The following is a 23099-nucleotide window of genomic DNA, read 5'->3' as shown; positions in this document are numbered from 1 at the left end:
TTATACAAAATTTTAATATATGTATTAATTGAAAGGGTTTGATTTGTAAAATACACTATAAATAAAAGCTTTTAAAAACAAAAGGTACCTTTTACTAATATTGTAATTTCGAATGTTCTTTTTATAGTACACGACATGATTTTGTTTTTTTAGCTTCATTAAATATATTATATAATTATGTTACATATCGCCGAATGGGACCTACTATTATCCGGCTTAAAATCAGGAGTGACACCATGGCGGTCAGATAAATTTATTTCCAAAGAATTTCAGATCCTCTTGCGCTTTATATCTCTCTTGCAGACAAACAGACAAATATTTTAAAAATCATTATTTTAGGTTCTTTTTCGTTAATAAAGGTTCCCAACTACATTTTTTCTTAAATATCTTCCAAGTACAGACATCGACCCTCTTACAATTTTATTATAAGTATAGATTAGGTGTATAAAATCTAGTAACATTATCAAACGTCAAATTTGACTTTTCGTTCCTTGCATCTGTGAAAATTAGTCATTCAATTCATGTCAATGAAATCCTGGACATTGAACACAACATTCCTTAAATTTGTATTTTTATTCGATAAAAAAGTGTATTTTGCAATGAAATGGAGGGAACGAACCCAAAAGGTAAGTTGCTAATACCTAATTTATATCCTTTTCTAATATTTTCTTCAGAGTTGTTGTTGTTTTTGTCATTAACAATAACGAGTGGGCGAAACACATATAAATAAGTATCTTTTGTTTGCAACTTAAGTTAACTTATATAAATATATTAATCTACAGTTTATATATTTTCATGCTCTGTCAAAATATATACTTGCATCAGATATTTTATAAAATTGCACTTATTTTGTTTTTAAAATTGTACGTATTATTAATTGACTTCCGCGTTGTTTTAATGGCACTTAATTCCTATTATAATGTTTAACGCAATAAAGATATTAAATAAGAACCAATCAGTTTAATTCGACGAGGTCAATTCTAATTCTGGAATTTATTTATAATGCTTTTTTGGTCCCTATATACTTATTATTTATTAACCATATATACATGAATTTAAATTAATTAAAATTATTTTTTATCACCTCCGGAATATTTGTACTTGTAGTTATATATTTCAATTTAGACACCTTATTATAAAAAAAAACTATTAAATTAGAACAAATTTTAAACTATGTACCTTTTTCCCTTTGTCTACCTTTCTATGTGTGGGATACAGAGTGAAGCTAAAAAAATAATCTAGTTAGAAAGACTCAAACTATGAGTCATATGCCTGCCTTCTTGAATAATCCAGATACATCCTAGAAACAAGTTTTATTATGTTTTGTTGTTAATTAGTAGTAAAAAATTCTGGTATATTGTGGCCCCCTCTGGTTAATTTCTGATTGTAAAAATGATGATGGTTGGCTTAATCCCCCTGCGGGAAGGTATTATTATAATTTGTATCAGATGTTTTGAGTCTTGTCATTCAATATGCTGTATTTTGAATTAAAGTGAAATTTTGAAAAGTTCAGTGTCTTTATATATATATATTTTTTCCTACTAAGTGCTTACCCTCCCACTGTGGTTCACTGCAAAGTTAAAATATAATTATTTGAAATATATATTTTTTAATTTGTAAACCTATATCTAACTTAACTTAGCATTACTCTGTATCCCTAGCAGGGTAGTCAGGAGCGTCAAATACTACGGTCTCTACATACCTCTTTTGCCTTGTCAAATGTCATCAACCCCTTCATACATGCCCCCCAAGTGCTCCTTGTGCTTTTTATGGGACCTTCTTGCAGTATCTTTGATACAGTTTTTTCAAAGGTCAAAACAAGTCTCCCCCTAGCTCTCTTACCGTTCACTATGTACTCCTATATCTATGTACAATGTATAATACAATTCAAAAATGGATTTTTTGCAATTGTTACATTTCACATTTACAAATTCTATTGAAGTATACCCATTTAAAAATAACATACAATATTTTGAAATATGTGCTACTTCATCGGAAGATTTATATTAGAACATGGGGAGAAGTGTGTTATTATAGCTACAATGTTTGGGGATTTCGATTATCAAAAATTTCCCTGGTCTGGCAAGAATTCTGGCAGTTACTTTAATAAAAATTCCCATACTCTCTAAGGTTCTGGAAAAGTTACTGATGCATAGAATACTGCCCATTCTAAACAATGAAAATGTAATAACTGACCACCAATTTGGCTTCAGGCTAAAGCACTCCACCATCGAACAAGTGCACAGAGTATATGACAAAATCCGTAAAAGCCTCGAGGAAAAACAATACTGTTCCTCTGTGTTCCTCGATATTCAACAAGCCTTTGACAAGGTTTGGCATAGGGGTCTTCTGCTTAAACTGAAGAGTAACTTGCCACATCAGTACTATACCATATTGAAATCTTACCTTGAAGACAGGATGTTCCAAGTGAAAGAAGCGGATGCAAAATCATCCTTTTTCCAAATAAAAGCTGGTGTACCCCAGGGGTCAGTTTACTCTACTATACATACTGTATACCTCAGACCTTCCGCAGGCTGAAGGAGTCACAACGGCGACATTTGCTGACGATACTGCAGTACTAGTCAGTCACAAAGATCCAGTTATTGCATCAAAGATTCTACAGGGAAGCCTGGATAAAATCTCAACATGGCTGAATAACTGGAAGATAAAAGCAAGTGCTAGCAAATCTGTCCAGGTCACTTTCGCCCTAAAAAAAGGAAACTGTCCACCAGTAAAATTGGAAAATACTACACTCTCGCATCACGACAGCGTCAGGTATTGGGGTCTTCATCTCGATCGTCGCCTGACATGGAGGAATCACGTTGAAACAAAGAGATGTGAACTTAATATCCGATATAAAAACCTCCATTGGATACTAGGGCGTAACAGCAAACTGAGCCTGGACAATAAGCTTCTTATATACAATGTTGTACTGAAGCCTATTTGGCTCTATGGGATACAACTCTGGGGAAGTGCTTGTAAATCCAATATCACGATAATTCAGAGGGTACAAAACTTCATACTGCGAACAATCAGCCATGTACCGTGGTTTGTTACCAACAAGGAAATCCATGAAAACCTCAAGATGGATACTGTCGCGTATGAAATAATAAAACACAACAGTAAATATCGAGACCGATTGGGAAGGCATCCTAATGACCTTGCATCTGCCCTTATAACGCGAAGTTATGCTAAAAGATTAAAAAGAAATGATATACTTTAACAAAAAAAAAAAAAAAAAACAAGTAAAAAAAAAAAAAAAAGATAATACTATAAGGTAGATGGCTTATTGGAGTCACGCCTTTAAAAGCCAACAGCATACAACACATTTGCTAAAAGTAAAGAACTGATTGTAAATTCAGCACAGAAAAAAAAAAAAAAAAAAAAAAAAAAAAAAAAAAAAAAAAAAAAACTTTAATAAAAATTGCAATAAATATGTAATCAGAATTCCACATTTCTCATAAGCTCCACATAAAAACATATTCGCAATACATCTGAGTCATTCTGCATATTTTTCCTGTATCATCAGATAAGTTATAAAGCTAGTTCAAATATTACAAACATTCTATAATACTATACAGTATGTGCATATTATGTAACTTCTTATATGCATTTATAAATAAGACTTGTTTAGCTATTATTAATATGGCATGAACTGTAATTTTATACTGGTAATGTCATGTATTGACGCCGCTATGGCGCAATTATGACGTGCCTGACGTAAGACAATGGTTTTTGATTAAAATACCCCAATGGGGGATTATTTGTATTAATAATATTGATCAGGCCATTGTGGCACATTGAAACAGCATCTGATTAAAGGCGATTGTTTGAGAGCCTGACATCATCATTTCTTCATTCTGTCTAGACAAAGAGCGGCGTTGAGCTCCGTCACTCAACAATATGTCACGAATTCAGATGAAAAGCGAAGAACAATGTCTTGACATTAGGTTTTCCTTGTCTACCTTGTATGTACAGTATAAAACGGGAAATTGAAAGAATCATTTCGGCGTCTCTTAAATTTAGTTTTTAGGACTTTAGGTATAGTGCCTGAAGTAGGATCCTGAAGTATATCAAAATTTGATTGAAATTTTATAGCAGTTCTACTAGTACTAAGTTCATTTAAATTATTAAATAAAAGATAACAATTGTGTGCACGCTTTTTGAGAGAATTGTAGGTACAGTGGTATTATTCAAAGCAGTGTTTAAATATTTCTGTGTTATGTACACTATTACTCATGTCATATGCTAACAACTTTTCCTGCATACTGTACTTTTTGTTTACAAGAAGAAATAACCTAATGATAAGTCACTTTGTGACGTATAGCTTTGTTTCACAGTTTTCTCTAATTTTTATACAGCAATGAGACGTGGGTTATATAAAACATCCTAAAATTATAATAGAAATATGTACAAAAAATTGCAGAGTTGAATCGCCGCCACTCAACACGTAATACTCAAAAAACGTCATAACTGTTGGTTCCCTCTACCCATTTGTTATGCGGGATACATCGGGAACCTTAAAAAACATTTTTGATTTTGATTTGAATCATCAATAATCACAAACAATACCGCTACGCTGAATTTCTAGTTATTCGTTCAGGATACCATATTTTTCAGGCAGTAGTATATCCAGAGTTATATATTTATGGGATTTAATAATGCAAAAATCAAAATTAAATCAAAATATTTAAATATTTTAAAATCAAAATATTGTGGGTTCGACTCCCACTAGAAGAAATTATATTGTTTAAAATATTTTTTATATCCACGGTCTACTAAGTCAATAACGAATATAAATTTGACACCCATTTAACGTGGAATAAAGAACAGAGCGTCTTTACGTTAAATCCTCATTACATCCATCTCCTAAAAGAAAAATAAATAGTTTTTCTCTAGAATAAAACATATTTCTTAACAAAATATATCTATTTTGTTTTTCAGAAATACTTAGTTGTGCCTGTTGTCTAAACGATATTGGGGATGAGGACTACGTATCGGCACTCGGCCAGGAGTGGCACAAAGATTGCTTTAGGTGAGTCAACGCCCGCACTGTCTACAGTCTAGCCTATTTTTTTATGTCTGCCTTCCTTGCCTATATAACATACTGCCAATTTTTTTTGTAGTAGTTCATCCTACTTCTTTACTAGAATAATGGATATTACTGTCCATTGAACTGTGATCATGAATTATTTGTAATAAATGTAAAATAAAAATAACCTTTTCCCTTTCTAATACCATATCATTACAAAAAATATTAATTTTATTATTCACTCGGGAGAATGATTTATTATTTGCTAATATTTTCCTTTTTTCACTTCACTTTCCGTGACGAAACAAAGCGCGGCCTTGTGCTCCGTCACTCAAAAAGCAATGCCTCAAAAATTCGGCGGAAAGTGGGTGTCTTAAAAGTAGGTTCCCTCCGCCTATCCTGAGGTGATATGAGGGACAGCATGAAGATAACAACAACAAAAAACACATGCAGTTTTAGTTTTAGATTGTGTTCACTAAAAACACCATCAGTTGTGATCATCGATTTTTAAATTTTGGATTTAGAATTATCAAAATTATTAGATTATCAATGAACACATTATTGATTACAATTTAGTTGTATTGTATTGTACGGAACGGAGTATCTTAACACACTTTATCACTATGAATTATGCGGGATACAGCGTGAAGCTAAATAAAAATCGTCTCTTGTTTTAATGTTGCATAGAATATTCAGTGATACATCGTTTTATTTACCATTTTCCCCAAAATTGATATACTTTTTTTTCAATGATCGAATAGGGAAAATTAGCCACAACTCCATGTCATCCAAATTATGTCACCACCACGCGACATCATCGTCATCCCGTCATGTTTACTATTCTCAGTATTCAGTAATATGTAAATCGATTTGTATAATACGAGAAGATAAGTTACAGAATTAAAAATAAAATTAAAAAAAAATAAAAGATTAGGTTTTAAAATAGTTTGTATATGATCATCTAGGTGCTCGGAATGCGACGTGCAGCTGACCACGTGGTACTTCGAGAAGGGCGGCATGCTGTTCTGTCAGGCTGATTACTGGCGGCGGTACGGGGATAACTGCCAGCAATGTGGACAGGTGAATATTATTGTTAAATTACAAGTTAATTTTGAAGGCAATTTTTAAATTTCTATTTGTCTTCTTACATCTTATGCTTTTAGCTTGTTTCCTTCTTTATTTTCTGCTGGAGAATTTAAAGGATTTATCGGACAAATTTTGAATTTCTTTTTATGTTTTCTCTCTCCTGCTTTTGGCGTGTTTTCTTTCTTAGTTTCTGCGGTAAGGATTATATGAAATGGTTTGTGAACTAGTTCATATTAAACAACGCGCGATTTTCATATTTTTATGTTTGCTTAACTTTATTTTAAAAATATGCTTGTTAACTTTATTGTAAATTTGTCAGTATTGTTTAAAGCTACATTGACTAATCGTACCTAACGATCTAACGATAACTGAAGATGAAGAATACCCGGGAATGGCATGACCATGGCATGTACATTTACTTACATATAGCACACTCTGTGGCATGATAACTTTTAATAATTGTATAAATATTTTAAAAAAATACAATTTTTTCTAGGTAATAACAGGCCCAGTAATGGCGGCCGGGGAGCACCATTTTCACCCAGAGTGTTTTGCGTGCGCGTCTTGTGGCGCTCATCTAGAGGACACGGAGCCCTACGCGTTACTCGACCGGTCTGAATTATACTGGTAAATAGAAAATGCTAATAAGAATTAATATATATAAGGAATGTAAATTACTAAAGTTTAGTTTTAAAAAAAATGGACTATATTTTGTTATGCTCATATAAAATTATTTAAAATTATCTAAATATATTAAAATTATTTGTCATCTTTAGATAAATATTCCTACGTAATTAGGAGAAACGCTAGTATTATAAAATAAAGGAATATTAAACTGGCGGCTTCTATGTCCCTTCTTTACTCTTGAGTTGTGACGTCAAAGGCATACGTGATATTATTTCGAACTATGCTAGTCATTTTGCATTTTTGTCCTTGTATGACGTTATTACTTTTAATTAAGTGGATTATACGTTGTATGAACCATGTTTTATTACTATGTTGCTGACACGGATCTGTCTGACTGGGATCTAATTTTACTCTATTTTTTTATTCTAATTAGATTTATCTGTTCATACTCCTCATACCTCAGCCTTAGCATGTTATACATAACTCTTAGTTCTTTCAAATTGACTACGAATTCCAAGTCGCAGTGTAAAAATAGTATATAATATATATAATTTTAGTGGAGCGTGCTACGCCGAGTGGTCGCGCCGCAGCCGCCACGACGCGCACTCGATACGCGTTGTGCGTACTGCCGCACGCGCTGTGCGCCTCAAGCCGACCGCTTGCGGGGACTTCATAGTGGCGCAGTTGGTTTTGTTTACATATTTTATGCTCTTTTTAGTTCCTTAGATTCACGCTGTATCCGGCACATAGCAGGGTAGGCAGGGAACATAGTGTCAAGACACTCTGTTCCCATTGGGATACTTCCCTTCTTTATTTTCCGCTGAAATCTCGAGGCATTGCGTGTGAAATTAACGGCCGCGCTTGTCTCCTTACCAGAGCGAATAAATGAAATTATTAAATATTTTATTCGTCCAAATGGGAATAGGAACCACAACTATCGCGTTTACAGTCACACGCTTGTGCCCCTGCGGTACGATGGCATCTATATTAACAATAAATTAACCCATTTTATTGCTGAGCGTAATAAAACACTAATTAAAATATTTTATTGAAATTGATAAATAACAGAAATTAATCGATAGATTAACATTAAGAAAATATTATGTCAAATGTAACAAATAACAATATCCTCATGACCATTAAAAATAACATCGCAATAGATTTATATAAAATATAATCCAAAATATTGTATGTTATTGGTATATTTATAACTGAGCTTTCTCCATATTTACCAAAAAAAAATCTTTACATCCTGTTTTATGATCATTTTATATTAACAACTTCACTAAAATTTTCCCAGTATTAAACCCCAAAATATATTTATCTTAAATATTAACATATTAATATTAACAATATACGCCAGTGGGCGATGCTTGGACAAAGTGCGTGTGGCGGTGCAGGCGTTGCTTCGCGCCGCACTGCGTGCGTGTCTACATCTCACTTGCCATAGGTATCGAACCTGCTACCGCTTTTGACTGTTGCTGGTCTTTTATATCTTTGTTTGTTATTGCAGCCCCTTCATATGTTTTATCCTTTTCGCCCTTATAGTACTTTTTACTTTTGCTTGGTATCCACACATAGTTTTAAGTTACTCTCGTATAACTCCTGCGAGCAACCTTTTCTTGTGACTTTCTTATCATCCCTTCTTTTTTTTGTTTATACCTCTTTCAATTCTATTTAAACAACTTTCATAAGAGAATGAGCTACTCAATACGCAATGTTTTAGAACAGAGTGTCGTAGCACTAGGTTCCCTCTATCAATAAGAAACCTCTATCTCTAAGCGTATAACGTCTTCAACTCTTTTTTTTTACCATCTTTTTATAACTCCTTCGTACCCGTTCTTAGCCTTTTTTTAGTTTGTTTGGCACCTGTTCAGTATTTTTTGTATACATTTGCCTATAAATAACATATTATAGGAAATAATAAATATTTTCTTTTTTGCGCAGAAATGCACTTCATTCTTAACGTTTTTATTCTTTTTGCGTTTTTTAGCCTTGCATGCTGTATCTTATGAAAAATGTTCTTGTATGGTTTTTGTTTATATTTTACTTTGGTCTTACTTCTATCTGATAAGTTTCTGTTAATGTAGTACTCTTTTATCTTTAGTTTACACAAAATAACTTAAAATACTTGTAAAGTTGATTAACAGAAAATTATCCGGCAGATAAGGTTTTGCCTGTTGTAGCTTTAATATTTTAAAATAGTAATTAGTTTCCTTAATTTATTAAAATATAATATATATAACAATAAGTTTATGGATTGAGCCACATTCAGTTTAAATTTCATAAGGATATGTTAAAAGATTGTAACCCCTATAACGTTCATAAATAACTGTAATATAACTGTAAGGGTTAGGGATAAAAGTGAAATGTTGTGTTAAGTTCGTATAAAAAGCGACACAATATTAAAAACAATTCATGTGGCAAGTGTGAGAAACCAGTGTAACTTTACTATGCTTATCTGGCTAGGGTCTAGCCACATAAGAACTTTTGTCAACTTTTTGTATACTATTGAACATAACATATAATAACAATTATAAACTAAATTTCTTCAAAATCAGGATCGATTCAAGCTGCAATGTCTTAACACTGCACATAGGGGACAAAGTGTTAGAAGTGAACGGAACTCCGGTGAGGAACAGGCCGCTGTCCGAAATAGATAGGGTTTTGGCCAGACCGGAGATTTTACAGGTAGATTATATACTGTTTTTCTTAAAACTTCATTCTGTATGTATTATTTAGCAAAGTAGGTTTAGTAGCGAAAAGTATGCTTTTCGCTCAATTTTCGAAGCATTGTGTGTTGAGTCTCCGAAAGTCAACGCCGCGCTTTGTTTGGTAAAACAACCTAAGCCATGAAATGAAAATGTGGAACTGTGTACAACTGTGCCACTGCCGTGGATTTAACAAGTATTCTGTTTGTTTATAGGGAGAGCTTGGGGTTTAATTTGGTGGTGTTTATTTTAATGAAATTATAAGTTAAAATGTGGCAATATAGTGATCACATTAGTATTTATTTATATTCTAATATACAAAGCTCATTAAAAGTTGTCTCATTAAAAATAGAACATTTGTAATTTACTATTTTAATTTATTTTTTGTTATGTTATATATTTTTTTTGTGTGATGTTGCACACACATCTCTTGTCCTTCTATGCTATGAAACTTATAATTTAACTATCACTTCCAGTTAACAATAGAACACAATCCAGACACAATAAATGCTAAACGAGGCACTTCAGATAAAAAACCGAATCCAGATAAAATAACTGCCCACGATTCAAAATCACCAGTAGAAAGGAAGTTATTCAAAGAATACATTCCAATGAAACATTCCAATGAAAGAGAAGAACTTAGAGTGAGAAAAGAGAGGCTTTTTAAGAGGAAAGGTGAAGATGGCGGCAGAGTTCGTGTAATGAAAAAGAAAGTGCCTTCGTCGCCGCTCTTAGGTGATAAGGAGAGGAGTAGTAGTATGTCGAAGTTGTTGGACGTGTAAGTTGTAGCTTTAATTTCTATTTTTGTTTCTTTTTTTTTTGGTTTCGCTCTGTATCCAGCCAACCAGCAGTAGGGTAGATTAGTGCTAATAGGGAACCTGGGAAACAATTCTGAGGAAAATATGAAATAGAGTGACTTAATGTGGGAGATAATGATGTGAAAAGTTATATTACTTCAAATATATGTATTTAATATCTGTATTTTAACTTTTCCTAAAATAATTTTTGGACTTTTAAATATATATACATAAATCAAAAAAACCTTTTTTCTTTTTCATAATTGCAGTGTAGAGGACGATGAAAATGAAAGTGATGGTGTTTTAGGCGATTTGAGCAGAGCTCGGTCTTTTAGAACTGAACCTATTACTACAATGGGACAGAAAGTTTTCCGTGCCTCTGATTTAATACAGGTAAAATAAAATAAAAAATTGGCGCTTGATGAGAGAGGCCTATGTTCAGCAGTGGACGGCGATAGGCTGATGAAAAAAATAAATAAATAAAATAAAAAAATAAAATGCGTCTCATAAAAGAATTACGGACTCGATGCTATCTATCGAGTTACATTCACGCTAAGTTTAAGCCTATTTCTAGTATATCCTCTTTATTTAATGTTGTATTGTATCTTGAAAGATGAATAACAGTTTCATACCATATTAATTTCAAGTGAAGGCTAACATTATCGCGAATGGTTTGCTTTTGCAAGACCAAGATAAATTTAATACCGTCTGTATTACTCCAAATTAAAATGCCGTAGGACGTAATACTATTAAAGTACCTTAAAAATAAAGAATGCGAGCTGTTTCCACGTTAATATTATGTTTTTTTATGGACTATTTAACAATAAATATATATAAAATATAAAATGCCTTAATTCTTTCTTACTATTTTCACCTCATTTTTCTAAATAATATCATGCATTTACATGAAATTCATTAACAATAAATATTATTTTCCAGGGTGAATTACTAGGTACAGGATTTTTCGGTCAAGTCTACAAAGTGACGCAACGCGCTACGGGAGAAGTTATGGTGCTGAAACAGTTGTACAGGGTTGATGAAGCTGCTCAAAATAATTTTTTGAAAGAGGTATTTTTTTTAATATTATTTTATTCTTCGGATAAGTTAGGATATTTGACCACAATTATGAGTTATGTAAGATTTGTGGAAATTACATTTTTAATTAAAAGTCATAATATGGCGCCTTTATGATGGATTGGGATAGAATTTAATTATTGAGTGATGATTGTGGATTCTGTCTGCACTTGGGGGAACGATTATATTTAAATTAATTTTATATGTGTGATTTGAAAAAAAAGCTCTATCGATAAGTTCCAATACTTAATATGCATAGTTAATAAAAAAAATAATAAGCCTTTTTAATATTGGTTTATTTCGAACAAGAGCTTAATGCTGTTAGCCCTACTGGCTTTTACAGATACACTTAGTGGCTAGGGAAGACACAGAGTACCCACTCTGTGCCTGAAATTTACAAGCACTATGTGGCTGCTTGATAGGATGTCAACGGCGGCAAGGGTTTCCTCTTGCGGGACACGAACCTCGGCCGTCGATCACCCTAGAGAATATTAGATTCTCTCTACTTCCCATATCTCGAGGAAATTTAGATTTATTTAGACATAATTATATTTATTGTTGCATATGTAGGTGGCGGTGCTGCGCTCGCTGCGCCACCGCAACGTGTTGCGCTTTGCGGGCGTGCTGTACCGCGACCGCCGCCTGCACTTACTCACCGAGTACGTCGCCGGCGGCACCCTGCACGCGCTGCTGCAGGTACACACACACACACACACTTGCACACCACCACGTGCTGTGTATGAGTACTGCGCTCATGCACACGCGCACCCACACACACGCATACATAACCGTTAACCGTAAAGTTTACTTGTTAATCCACCTCTTTAAAATTTTAAGATGATGACTGAGAAAGTAAAAAATATATATATATAAAAAGACTCAAATTTGACTGTAAAATTATAGAACCGCTGTACCTTTACCCCGTATACCGCAAAGGCATAAACTGCTGGTTACTACTGATTATTACATAACAAAACTAATGATTTAATAATATTAAACAACCTACTTGATATTTTATTTTTGACATGTTTTAAATAATTATTTCCCAGGATACAAACCGGCCTTTGAGCTGGAGTACTAGGAGTCGTCTCGCCTGCGACGTGGCGGCGGGTGTCGGGTATTTGCATCGCCGGAACGTTATACACCGAGATTTGAACTCCCACAACTGTCTGATACGACCGGGGGAGGTAGGGGACAAGTGTATTTTGTTAAAGTAAATTTATTTTGCTCGAAATAAGAAGTTCTTTAGAACATAAAGTTAAATGGTTGCTCGACGCTTTTTTTCATATTTTATATTTACTCAACTAAAAAATAACTGTATGTATAATAATTTATATATTATAATCAATCTTCCAAGTGGAAATCGAGCCTACTACCACCGTATTTATAGTCAAACGCAGGACGCGAGTGGAATGCACCACAATGGTCTCAAATAATTAGATGCATTAAAGAGTAATTTATATATATAAAATGGAATGGTAATTTCAGGAGCTGACGGTGGTGGTAGCAGATTTCGGTTTGGCCCGCATCGTACAACGCACCGCCAGCAGCTCGTTGCCCAACTCTTCGCTACGACGGAAACGGTATACGGTATGTATCTATATTTTCTAGTTTTTTCACTGTATCCCATTTGAAGTCAGGATCTAAAAGATTCCTATTGAAGCATTTTTCTCACTCGAGGAAATGTATTTAATATTTTCATTTCCTCGCTCTAGTCGCCACTGAACACACAATGCTTCTAGAATTCGGCGAAAAGTGAGAAACGGAAGTATCCTAATAAGAAATGTCAAAATGTCTTAATATTAATATTCCCTCTGCTTACCCTGTTTTGTGCGGAATACGGCGTGAAACTATAAAAAATGCGAAGTGATTTTTATTTATTTTTTATCCAGGTGGTCGGGAACCCATACTGGATGGCACCAGAAATGATGAACGGCAAGGTCTACGATGAAAAGGTGGATGTGTTCTCCTTCGGTATCATACTTTGTGAGGTGAGATATTCTATCCTATATGTTTGTTTCACTTTCACGCAAAAAGTACTGAACGGATTTAAATAAACTTTAGAGTAATATAGTTGATATATCTTAGTAACATAAAGGTTATAATTTATATAAAGATTCTTACATAAATTGTAGGCTTTATTGTCCTCGCTAGTTATTTATATTATTAGCGTTACTTGCGGGTATTAGATAATATTGAAAAGTAATATGCTTTTTTAATGTAGAAACGCATAAAATCAGTGGATGTTTGTGTATTGTCTTCTTCTTCTTGTTAACATTACCCCCAAGTAGGAATCGAACCCACAACCATCGCGTGTTCAGTCGGACGCTGTCCCACTTTGCCGCGCTCGTATGGATTATTGTTACTATCATTTTAGTAAAAATAAATTATCTATATTTCAGATAATAGGTCGAGTGTCAGCAGATCCAGACTACCTACCAAGAAGATCTGACTTCGGTCTAAATGAACGGCAATTTCTAGAAAATTTCTGTTCGGCCTGTCCTGAACCTTTCTACAGATTGGCTTTCCTTGCCTGCGATTTAGATCCAGATGCTAGGTGAGGATTAAAATTTTAAAAGACATTCTTAAAAGATAATCAGTAAAATTTACGTTTTTATAAAAACTCACCGTAAGAACCTACACCGTAAGCCATAGACAGACATATACATGCACAGAGATGTCCAACTTATACAACCGTTATCAACAAAAAAAAACAAGGCAAAGCGCAGGGTTGAGTTCCGCCACTCAAGCCGCAATGTCTCTAGAATTCAGAGGGAAGTCAGGAATGGTCTTAACACTGAGTTCCCTCTGCCTATCCTGTTATGTGCCGAATACAGCGTGAAACTGGAATATTTTAGAGATATATATTTTTACTTTCAGACCATCATTCGAAGTGATGGAGATATGGCTCTCTTCACTAGTAATGCATCTCTCCACTCCATACCCTCTACCACCGACTCTGTTAGCGGACATATTGCAATACTCGCGAGGGGCTTCCCCGCAAGGACACCCCACACCAGAAGGTTGCCAGCACGAAAATAATGGAATATTCGTTGTGAGACAATGTTGCCAGTGCAGCGGGGAGTGTGGGGTTAAGGTATGGTGAAAAAAACATTTTTTTCTTTCTTAATTTTTTATTTGTTTACAATTTTTTATTAGGATTGTGTGATAAAAAAAAACTCATATTGGTTCAGACAAATAAGTCTTGAAGTATTTTTTACAAAATTAATTATTTTATTTAACTCGCAAATAAAAAATCTAACCTAACTAATAATATAAACAAATTTTCAGCCACAATTAAATTCTCAAGAGTCACAAAACAAAATAATGAAGAATATCAAAGAAAACGATCAACAAACAAAAGAGGACAACAGTCACAACGAGGAGAGCAGACGAGGTTGTGCCCTCGGGAAGTGTGTATCGGCCTCGCACCTCCCGCCTCGAGTGCCCTCCGAGCCCCCTCCCCGCCTTTGCCGCAGCACCGCGTATATACTGAGCACTGATTGTGGAAGTATTAATATTACTAAGGTTAGTGAATTAAATATAAAAACAATATTACTAGAAATATAAAAAGATCGACTAATAGAGGAATAATGGGGAAAGAACATGTATATATGCCCTTAGTAAGTGTGTTCCTTCCTCGCCTTTGTCGCATTACTATGTATAAATTGAATATATCAATCTTCTATGTTATAATATATTAAGTTTTAATAAAGACGATAACAATTTATATTTCCAAAAGGTGGACGATATCTCAGAATGGCTGGGCCCGCCACCGCCACTCAAAAGGAGCAGTCCTGATGCCCATTTAAACAATTTACTAGACAACAAAACGCGCAAAATACATGAAGAAGTACCCTCATTCCTTCGGAACCAATCGGTAGAGGGTTTGGAGACCAGCTCCAAGGACAATGTGGACAGTTTTCCCTTCAGCAGACACTATAGCATACCTGATGGTCAAGACTCTTCATCATCAGAAGAAGATTTCACAGAATCTCCCAGAAATAGTTTTTCTAATATCAAAAATATTATTTTACCAAAGAAAGCCAGCTACGAAGTCACAGATGTAACATTGCGACACAAAAATGAAAGAAACGTCGACACTGAAGATTGTAGACGGTTTAATATTGATTATCTGAAAAAATCTACCATTTTGTCGAAAGGTATTGACAATATTCCTAATAATAATGATGTGGCTAAACAGGAAAAGCCTAAGTTTTTCACTAAAACTCTTCTGTCACCGAAATTAAGTAGGTTATTTAAACCTAATACAGCAGAAGTGGATCGCAAAGCGGTAGTTAGTGAAGAAGAAAAATCTAGAAGCAAATTCTTTATCCAACGACCGACGTCGCCCATAACTAGGTCCAATCATAGAGTAAGACCTGAAAATAAAACCAATTTAAACCAAGAAGTCCTAAAAAGTGATCTTAAACTCGCTAGTATGGGAAAACCTATGACGCCAATTTTTAGAAGACATCTTCCGTCTGAAAATCCTGATTTTACAGGAAGATACAGTTGTAGAGAACGCAGATTTGAACCCAAGACAGATGGACGGAACAGATTGAAAAATCCCATGGGTGCAGTAGAAAAAAAGTTGATACACCTAAATCGCTCTCAAAATACAGTATCTGTGCCTTTAGCTCCGGTCATAGAGAAAAAGATGGATAAAAAAGATGTTAAAGATATACCAAAACGTAGGGAGATCGGTATTTCAAGAAGTAATTATGTGAAATTGGCCAATTTACGTATAAGTAAAGAATTGCAGGCAACCGATAAGAAAAATGATGTGGATGAAAATTCACCCGTTGAAAGGGTTATTTAGTTAAGGACGGTATGAACTATATAACGACGAACTTAAAAAATAATATCAACATTGTCTATAACACCGTATATGGCGAAATCTTTTATACTTTTTTGAAGTGTATTCAAAACAAGGTAATTTAAATATGTAGACTAAAATACCAGTTCTCAGGTTGTTTTAGTTGTTGTAAAGAGTTGCTACGATATTACATAGGGTGTACTAAACAAGCGAAAGCAACCAAAGTAAAAGGATTTCGATACTACGAGTTGGGCGTTAAATCGAATAACGTTATATACAGGGTGGAAGAGGCTGCGCTTCTTTAATTGAAACTGCATATAGGGTAAAAAATTTCAAACTCGAAGCTAAAGAAATTAATCAAGATGCCTCAACAGTTTGGACGTAGGATTTTTTTTTCATTTCACGATTTTTCTCCATACCTGTATTTCGTGTGACGCACACATACACATACTACTACAAAAATACTACTAAGCGTTGCCAAACTTCTACTTTTCATTCGTCAAAACCAAACCGAACGAGAAAGAACGATATCTCGCGTTCTTTGTCACGCAATTACCTATTTATTATAAATCTAAATAACGTTCAAACCTCTTATTAAAATTGTTTAACAAAATCCTACTTTAAGTCAATTTATTATATCACCTTTATTATGAAATTATTTAGAAATACTGCATGGTTATTGAACCACCCACAAAGTAATATTCAAAATTTTTAACACAAAATGATATTGAACTACGATAGATAGATACTTACATTTAACATTAGTTTTACATCGTCGTTGTCGCATTCTCCTTTTACTATCACTAATATTTACATCATAAGTAATATTAAAAACTCAACATTTGTTTGAAACGTCTTAAAAAAATGTATGTTTTGATAGTACACTCAAATACTGACACAATAGTTTCACATTTGAGAAAAATACTCAGTAATCACATCATCACGATCACGAAACATTCATCACGATTTTAGAAATCCGATTAATGATAAAATTAATATTAAACAACATCCAAATAATTTAAAACACTTAATAATTATTCAACGTATAAAATCGAACAAAATAATGTAAATACAACAGAACTCAGCCGTTCCGCGGCTAAGTTCTGTTCTCACACAGATAATTAAAAACATTGTAATAGTTGCCATTAACTAAAATACTTATCGAATATACTATTAAATTTTTTATTAAGATTTTCATTATTATTTATATTTGTATGATTATTTTGATAGAAAATCGTATAAAAATTAAATATTAAACGAGTTTTATAATGTTACACGAGGACCTGCGAAAACTCAATACGAAATAAATTAATATTTAGTAATTATTTGTAAATAGTATTGATAATTTTATTAATTATTTTAATATCAAATCATGCGTAAAAAGTATAATCTACATTTATTATTAATTATAGTGTTATATTGCACAATCAATCAATATTAAAAATGAATTTTGTTATCTGTACAAAGACACCCCGCTCACGCCGCACCGATTACCGGGGATTCCCATAGAATCGGTGCGGCGCGTACATTCTGCGCAATAGTAGTTGGGTCGGACTATAGCTGAATGCTATTTACTAAACCATATAAATACAACGGGTTATGGGCCCAGACCACGTCGTAACAATAATAAAGAAGTTTGCATCAATCGTAGAAAATTAGAAATACTGGCGAGATTAAAACAGCGTTACTTCACGCGACGCTTCGGCGTTGGTATTGAAATTTGGAGGTTAAGTTGCCGGGAAGGAATAAAAAAGAAAAACAAGCAAAATAAACAATCACAATGGAAAGGAAACAGCACAGTAATAAAACTGGAAGGAGTAAAAAATTGGAATGCTTGGAAGTTCCAAACCATAATACTACTACGGGGGGAAATTGTGTCATCATCATCTGCATTTATTGTAAAAAGAAATCCTACAATTAAAAGAAATATTAAATGTTTCAAGTGTAATAATATGGGTCATTATCGAGCTGAATGTAATGTGGACAGAAAATGTAATATTTATTGTTAAAAAAAGTGAAAAAAAATGCTATTATTGTAATAATTTTGTAAACATGTTAAAAATGAGTGTTAGTTTAAAACGGGAACATAAAAAATGTGTTTGTAGTGCAACAAAAGTAAAATTAAAAACCTAATAGAAATAATTCAATAAAAGTGTGTGTAAAGTGTATTCCTAAGTGTTGGTTGCGTTAATTTAACATCAGCTCGCCGCCGTTGCCTACATACCTACGCTAGTTGCTGCGACTCGATTTCTTGAATGAAGCGTGTGCGACGTTGCCGCTTTGACAGGTAAGTGTGTGAGTGATAATGTAACACTTTACAAATGGCGTTTTTTTTTAAAACGATTATTTTATTATTTATTTTGTTTGAAAAAATAACTTTTTCATTTTTGGGAATTATTTTTTTTCTGAATTATATTAGGCTTTTATAGAGTAGTTAAAACTGTGGTTTCATTTAAAGTGGTGCCGTCAATTCCACCCTGTATAGTTTACTAGTATTATATTGCAATAATTAATATGCCAAATTGTGATATATTAACTTAAATCTCATTTGATTAGATTTTTTTTTTTGCCGATAGAAAGTGTAATATCATTCAGTCTTATATGTAAGTATATATTTTTACGTTACATATTGTATCATTTGTTACAGGTTTTATTGTTTTTTTTTTAAATATTTCGTTATCTTTAGGAGGTCTTATATTGATTGTACGAAATAAGAGCTTATTTAGATATATTGGACTTTAACAAGAATTGTTGGTTATTATGTAAGAAATTTACCTAAATTCTTTTTTTTTATAAACAATGTAATTTTGTTTATAAAAATATAGGGCTAGTGACTTGGAACTACTTTTAGCTTGCGTTGTATCCCGCATATAGGAGAATAGGCAGAGGGAATCTGGGAATCTAATGTTAAGACAAAGTATTCCCATTCAGACACTTTCGTTTCCCACTTTCCCCCGAATTTTTTACACTCAACACCACTCAACTCAGCTTGCTATCAGAACGAGAAAATTTAAATTGTTAAATATATCTTTTCCTCGAGTGGGAATAGAGTCCACAACCTGCCACGTTTACAGTCGCACGATTGTACCACTATTTGACTTGCAAATTATGATCTAGCCATATTTGATTTGTATTATAAAAACTAACAAGTAGTATTTTAAAATTATTGTAAATCGTTTTCATTAAAATAAACATTTTCAATATCTTGTAGCTTAACACATTTATAATATGTATAATATACAACATTAATAATGTTAATATATTCTTTAATTGCTCTTTAGATGCTTATTTACAAATATTTCTGTCCATCTTCATGTCCATATTTTAAACTTTTAATTATTATTTTTATTATACAGAAGATATATCTTTAAATTAATCATAGATTAAAAATGAAAGTTTTATAATAAGAAAGTTATTGAAATAAATCAGTATGAGCAATATTATAATACTTATTCAAAGAAGTTATTTTATCTTTTTGGTATTTTTTAATGATGCTATACTTATTATTGATTTATTTTGATTTATGTGTATATATATATATATTAATTTAATTAGATTTTCTCCATGTCTTGCCATTTTAAGCATTAGTTTAACCTTTACAAATATTGAATTATAGTTCTTATTGTTATACATGATGATTTATATTTCTTATGAATAAAATGTTAATCTATTCCATATTTGTGTGAAAAAAATAGATACGATTTTCCTAGGCAAAATTTCGCCATCGACAATGTAAATTGAGAAAATAAATAACGGAAAGTCTAAACACTCGTCACTTACCATTTAATATGTGAAATTGCGTAAATCTAAAATTTTACTAAAAATCTATCGTAATATCTAGATTACAGGTTAAATTTCATCACACATTTTAATCAACCTATGTAAACTTATTTAGTAAAATAAGTAAATTCGAGCCACGAATAGATTTAGATTTAAATTTATCTCTTCTTCAATACTTTAGATCGCTAGAAAATGCTTTATATTGATTCTCGGATCATTCCATATTGAAACTTTTATTATATTTTATATATTACGTTTTGAATGAATTACGTGTCCATTATTATGTCATTTCAAATATTTGTAATTAAGATTTGTAAAAAATTGCTTTGTATAGAATTGTCTAGAAGATTATTTATTTAAAGTCTATATATATTTTTTTTCAATTTAATTTAATTTTTAAACAAACTATAGTTTTTGAATGTTTTTTTAAAAATTATGATGAATAATATTGTCAGGATAGGGATCAGTCTACTAATTATGACAAACAATGTATGGCCGCGTAATTCGTTTATGCTCTTCGTACAAAAGTACCGATGCCAAAATAGATTTATACGTCGTTTTTAAAGCGTTAGTATTTTAGTAATAGTGAAAATATTGTTAGATGTCGTCGTATACTCAAGTTTTGATACAGCCAACGAATTTGTATTGATTCACTGTTTTTATACGTAGTTGCAATTAATTAATAGGCGTTTCGAGTTATTAAAATATTTTTCATATTAAAATGTTATCACTTATTGCAGTGCTCGGGAATAATACGATGCGATTTGTACTAAAACAAAAAAATAAACAATATAAACGCTACTAAAAATTCGGCTCGAAGGACCACAAGTTTATAGACATTGAATTTAACATGTAACAGAATAGAATATAAATGTTCTATGTTAGTGTTATTTCAGAGTACCTACAGAGTATATATTATATAATATGGGGCGTTTAGTAATAGAAGTAGGTAAACTTTCAAATCATATTTTTAACCAAACGGAAAATCTTATTCTTAATCAAACAAAATTAGCCATTTTTTTTCTTCAATTTTAGTATGCTACGCCGCATTCAAAGATATTAAACGTTAAACTGTCATTACATGAACACATTTTCATCAATTTGTATTGATATAAGTTCAATTAAACACTGATTGATATCTCTGTGTGCCGGTAATTGTTAGTATGCTTCGTAGCACGTGCAGTAGGCGATGTCTTTATACAAGACGGCGTAGTGCTCGGCTTTGTCAATTTACATACTCTTAGAGGCTATTGTGAAATATATATGTTAAACGCAATTTCTTCTAAAAATACTTTAAATAAAACGTTGACATTTTTTTTCTGATTAAAATGTTAAAAATAGTATAAACTTTCTAAGCAATATATTTACAATCGCCTCTTAGACTACTCAACGCGTAGATTTATATATATTTAAATTTATGATATTCGATAACTTCTAAATTCTAATCGAGATAATCTAATATCAGTCAGATATAGTGTAAAGTTAATATGGCAAATTATTACTACTAGCTAAAAAAATGTTAGTTCAGAAATATAGAATTATAATATTATTTTTTCAAAATTATTCATAATATATAGGGATTTTCTTTAGCAATAAGAAATACTTATAAAAAAGTGTAAGTAGGATTTGGTTTTTGAAACATCATGTAGTTAATTTATGCAGAACAATAACCAAATTATCTTACAAAACATTGAATTTAAAAAAATAACTTTACAATAATGGACTAACGTAGCATTTTATAGCAATTTACAACCATTTTGAAGTGTATACAGTTGTTGTATTTGTTCAAATTTTAAGATATGGGCTAAGTTATACAGGCTGTTCATAATGTAAATCTCAATGCTATAGAGTAAAAAATCTGTTTAAAACTATATTATTTAACGATTCATTAAAAAACATTTTTTATCAATGTAAACAATTGCTTACAAAATAAAAATTTCATTTTCTCCAGATATATATTATTTTAATAAATTAATTATCCCATATCTTAAATGAACAGTTTGTTACCGAATCGATGTTTTGTAATTAATTAGAACTTTATTATGAAATTTTCTTTTTCTAGACGATTTTGTAAAAAAAAGGCTTTTGATATATGATATATACATGTAAGTAGTTTTTATACGTGGTACGTTTATTTTGCTTTTTTAACTGAAATGCTTGATCTGCTATTTAAGTAGACTAATAACTAAATCTCATTTTCCACTTTTTATTATTGTATTTCTTTTTCTTTATATTTTTAAATACAAGTATGTATAACATGTGTTGTGGACAAATTCGACACATTTTTGGTTTAAAAATTATATTATTAATCTTTTTTTTTTAAGATTACGTTCTCGAATAATATAATAACGATTAATTTATTAACCTTGCTAGATATAAATTACTTTTTTATATTTTATATTTAAGGCTGATTTTGTGACACAGGGTGCCATTTTTTTATATTTTAAGTTTCTCGCCTAAACATGAAATGTAATGGTGCATTCACATTCGTTGTATTTATTATATTTACAAATCTGCATTTTTGTGATATTTCGTTGATTAATAAGATGTAAAATATTTATAAACAATACGATTTGTGTGGATGTTCCTTTAAAAAGGGTTTTTTTTGTTGCTTACTTAATTTTTATTGGAAGTATTAAGATGAAAATATGAATAATTTTATGTCATATAATATCAAAAGGTATTAAAAAATAAACATGCTTTAAAATGCGATCGATCTGATAATTTTACAAAATTATAACATAAATGGGAAAATTGGTATTAATATGAATATTCTCATACAGATCTGAATAATTTCAATCTGAGACACGTCGTGCTCATTTTACTTTATCTGTGATACATTTTGTTTGTAAAACGTTGCAATAACAAGTATTATAAGAGGTTAGTTTAACTGCTAGTTAACTTTAACCAATTGATTTAACCCACTAACCGCTTAACGAGTTTTCCGTCTCCCGCATTCCAGACGTCGATAGTTTGTAAGTGCAAAGAATAAAACAGTATATTCAATTACATTTTCTTTTATTTAAACAACCTGTATTTTTCGTTTCATATTTAGTGTTAACTTTATTAACACTAACTAAAGAATATTTCACGCATCTAGCAGGGTCGGCATAGAGAGCCCGCTATTGACACTCCGCTCCCCACGTTCCGCTGAATTCTGGAAGCATTGCGTG

At 32.1% G+C, this 23099-nt stretch overlaps 1 protein-coding gene across 3 annotated transcripts; it reads left to right on the top strand.

The window, feature by feature from the left end:
- Nucleotides 1–502: 502 nt before the first annotated feature.
- On the top strand, nucleotides 503–22935 carry LIMK1 (LIM domain kinase 1). 3 transcript variants are annotated; one of them, XM_085203149.1, is made up of 18 exons: nucleotides 503–626; nucleotides 4945–5035; nucleotides 5998–6112; nucleotides 6615–6745; nucleotides 7303–7428; nucleotides 8109–8195; nucleotides 9307–9436; nucleotides 9933–10234; nucleotides 10523–10646; nucleotides 11193–11321; nucleotides 11898–12023; nucleotides 12377–12514; nucleotides 12816–12917; nucleotides 13220–13318; nucleotides 13730–13884; nucleotides 14208–14424; nucleotides 14619–14855; nucleotides 15070–22935. In XM_085203149.1, exons 1-18 carry the CDS (start codon nucleotides 605–607, stop codon nucleotides 16147–16149), a joined length of 3411 nt encoding a protein of 1136 aa, XP_085059275.1. In that variant the 5' UTR covers nucleotides 503–604; the 3' UTR covers nucleotides 16150–22935. The 3 variants fall into 3 exon arrangements, with proteins under 3 accessions (XP_085059275.1, XP_085059283.1, XP_085059292.1); XM_085203157.1 differs by lacking the exon at nucleotides 8109–8195; XM_085203166.1 differs by lacking the exons at nucleotides 7303–7428; nucleotides 8109–8195.
- Nucleotides 22936–23099: the final 164 nt, after the last annotated feature.

This window comes from Heliconius melpomene, chromosome 2 (genome assembly GCF_056956725.1).
Source record: "Heliconius melpomene rosina isolate 202511_hmr_F chromosome 2, ASM5695672v1, whole genome shotgun sequence".
Taxonomy (NCBI): Eukaryota; Metazoa; Arthropoda; class Insecta; order Lepidoptera; family Nymphalidae; genus Heliconius; species Heliconius melpomene.
This window is presented reverse-complemented; position numbering and strand designations above follow the sequence as displayed.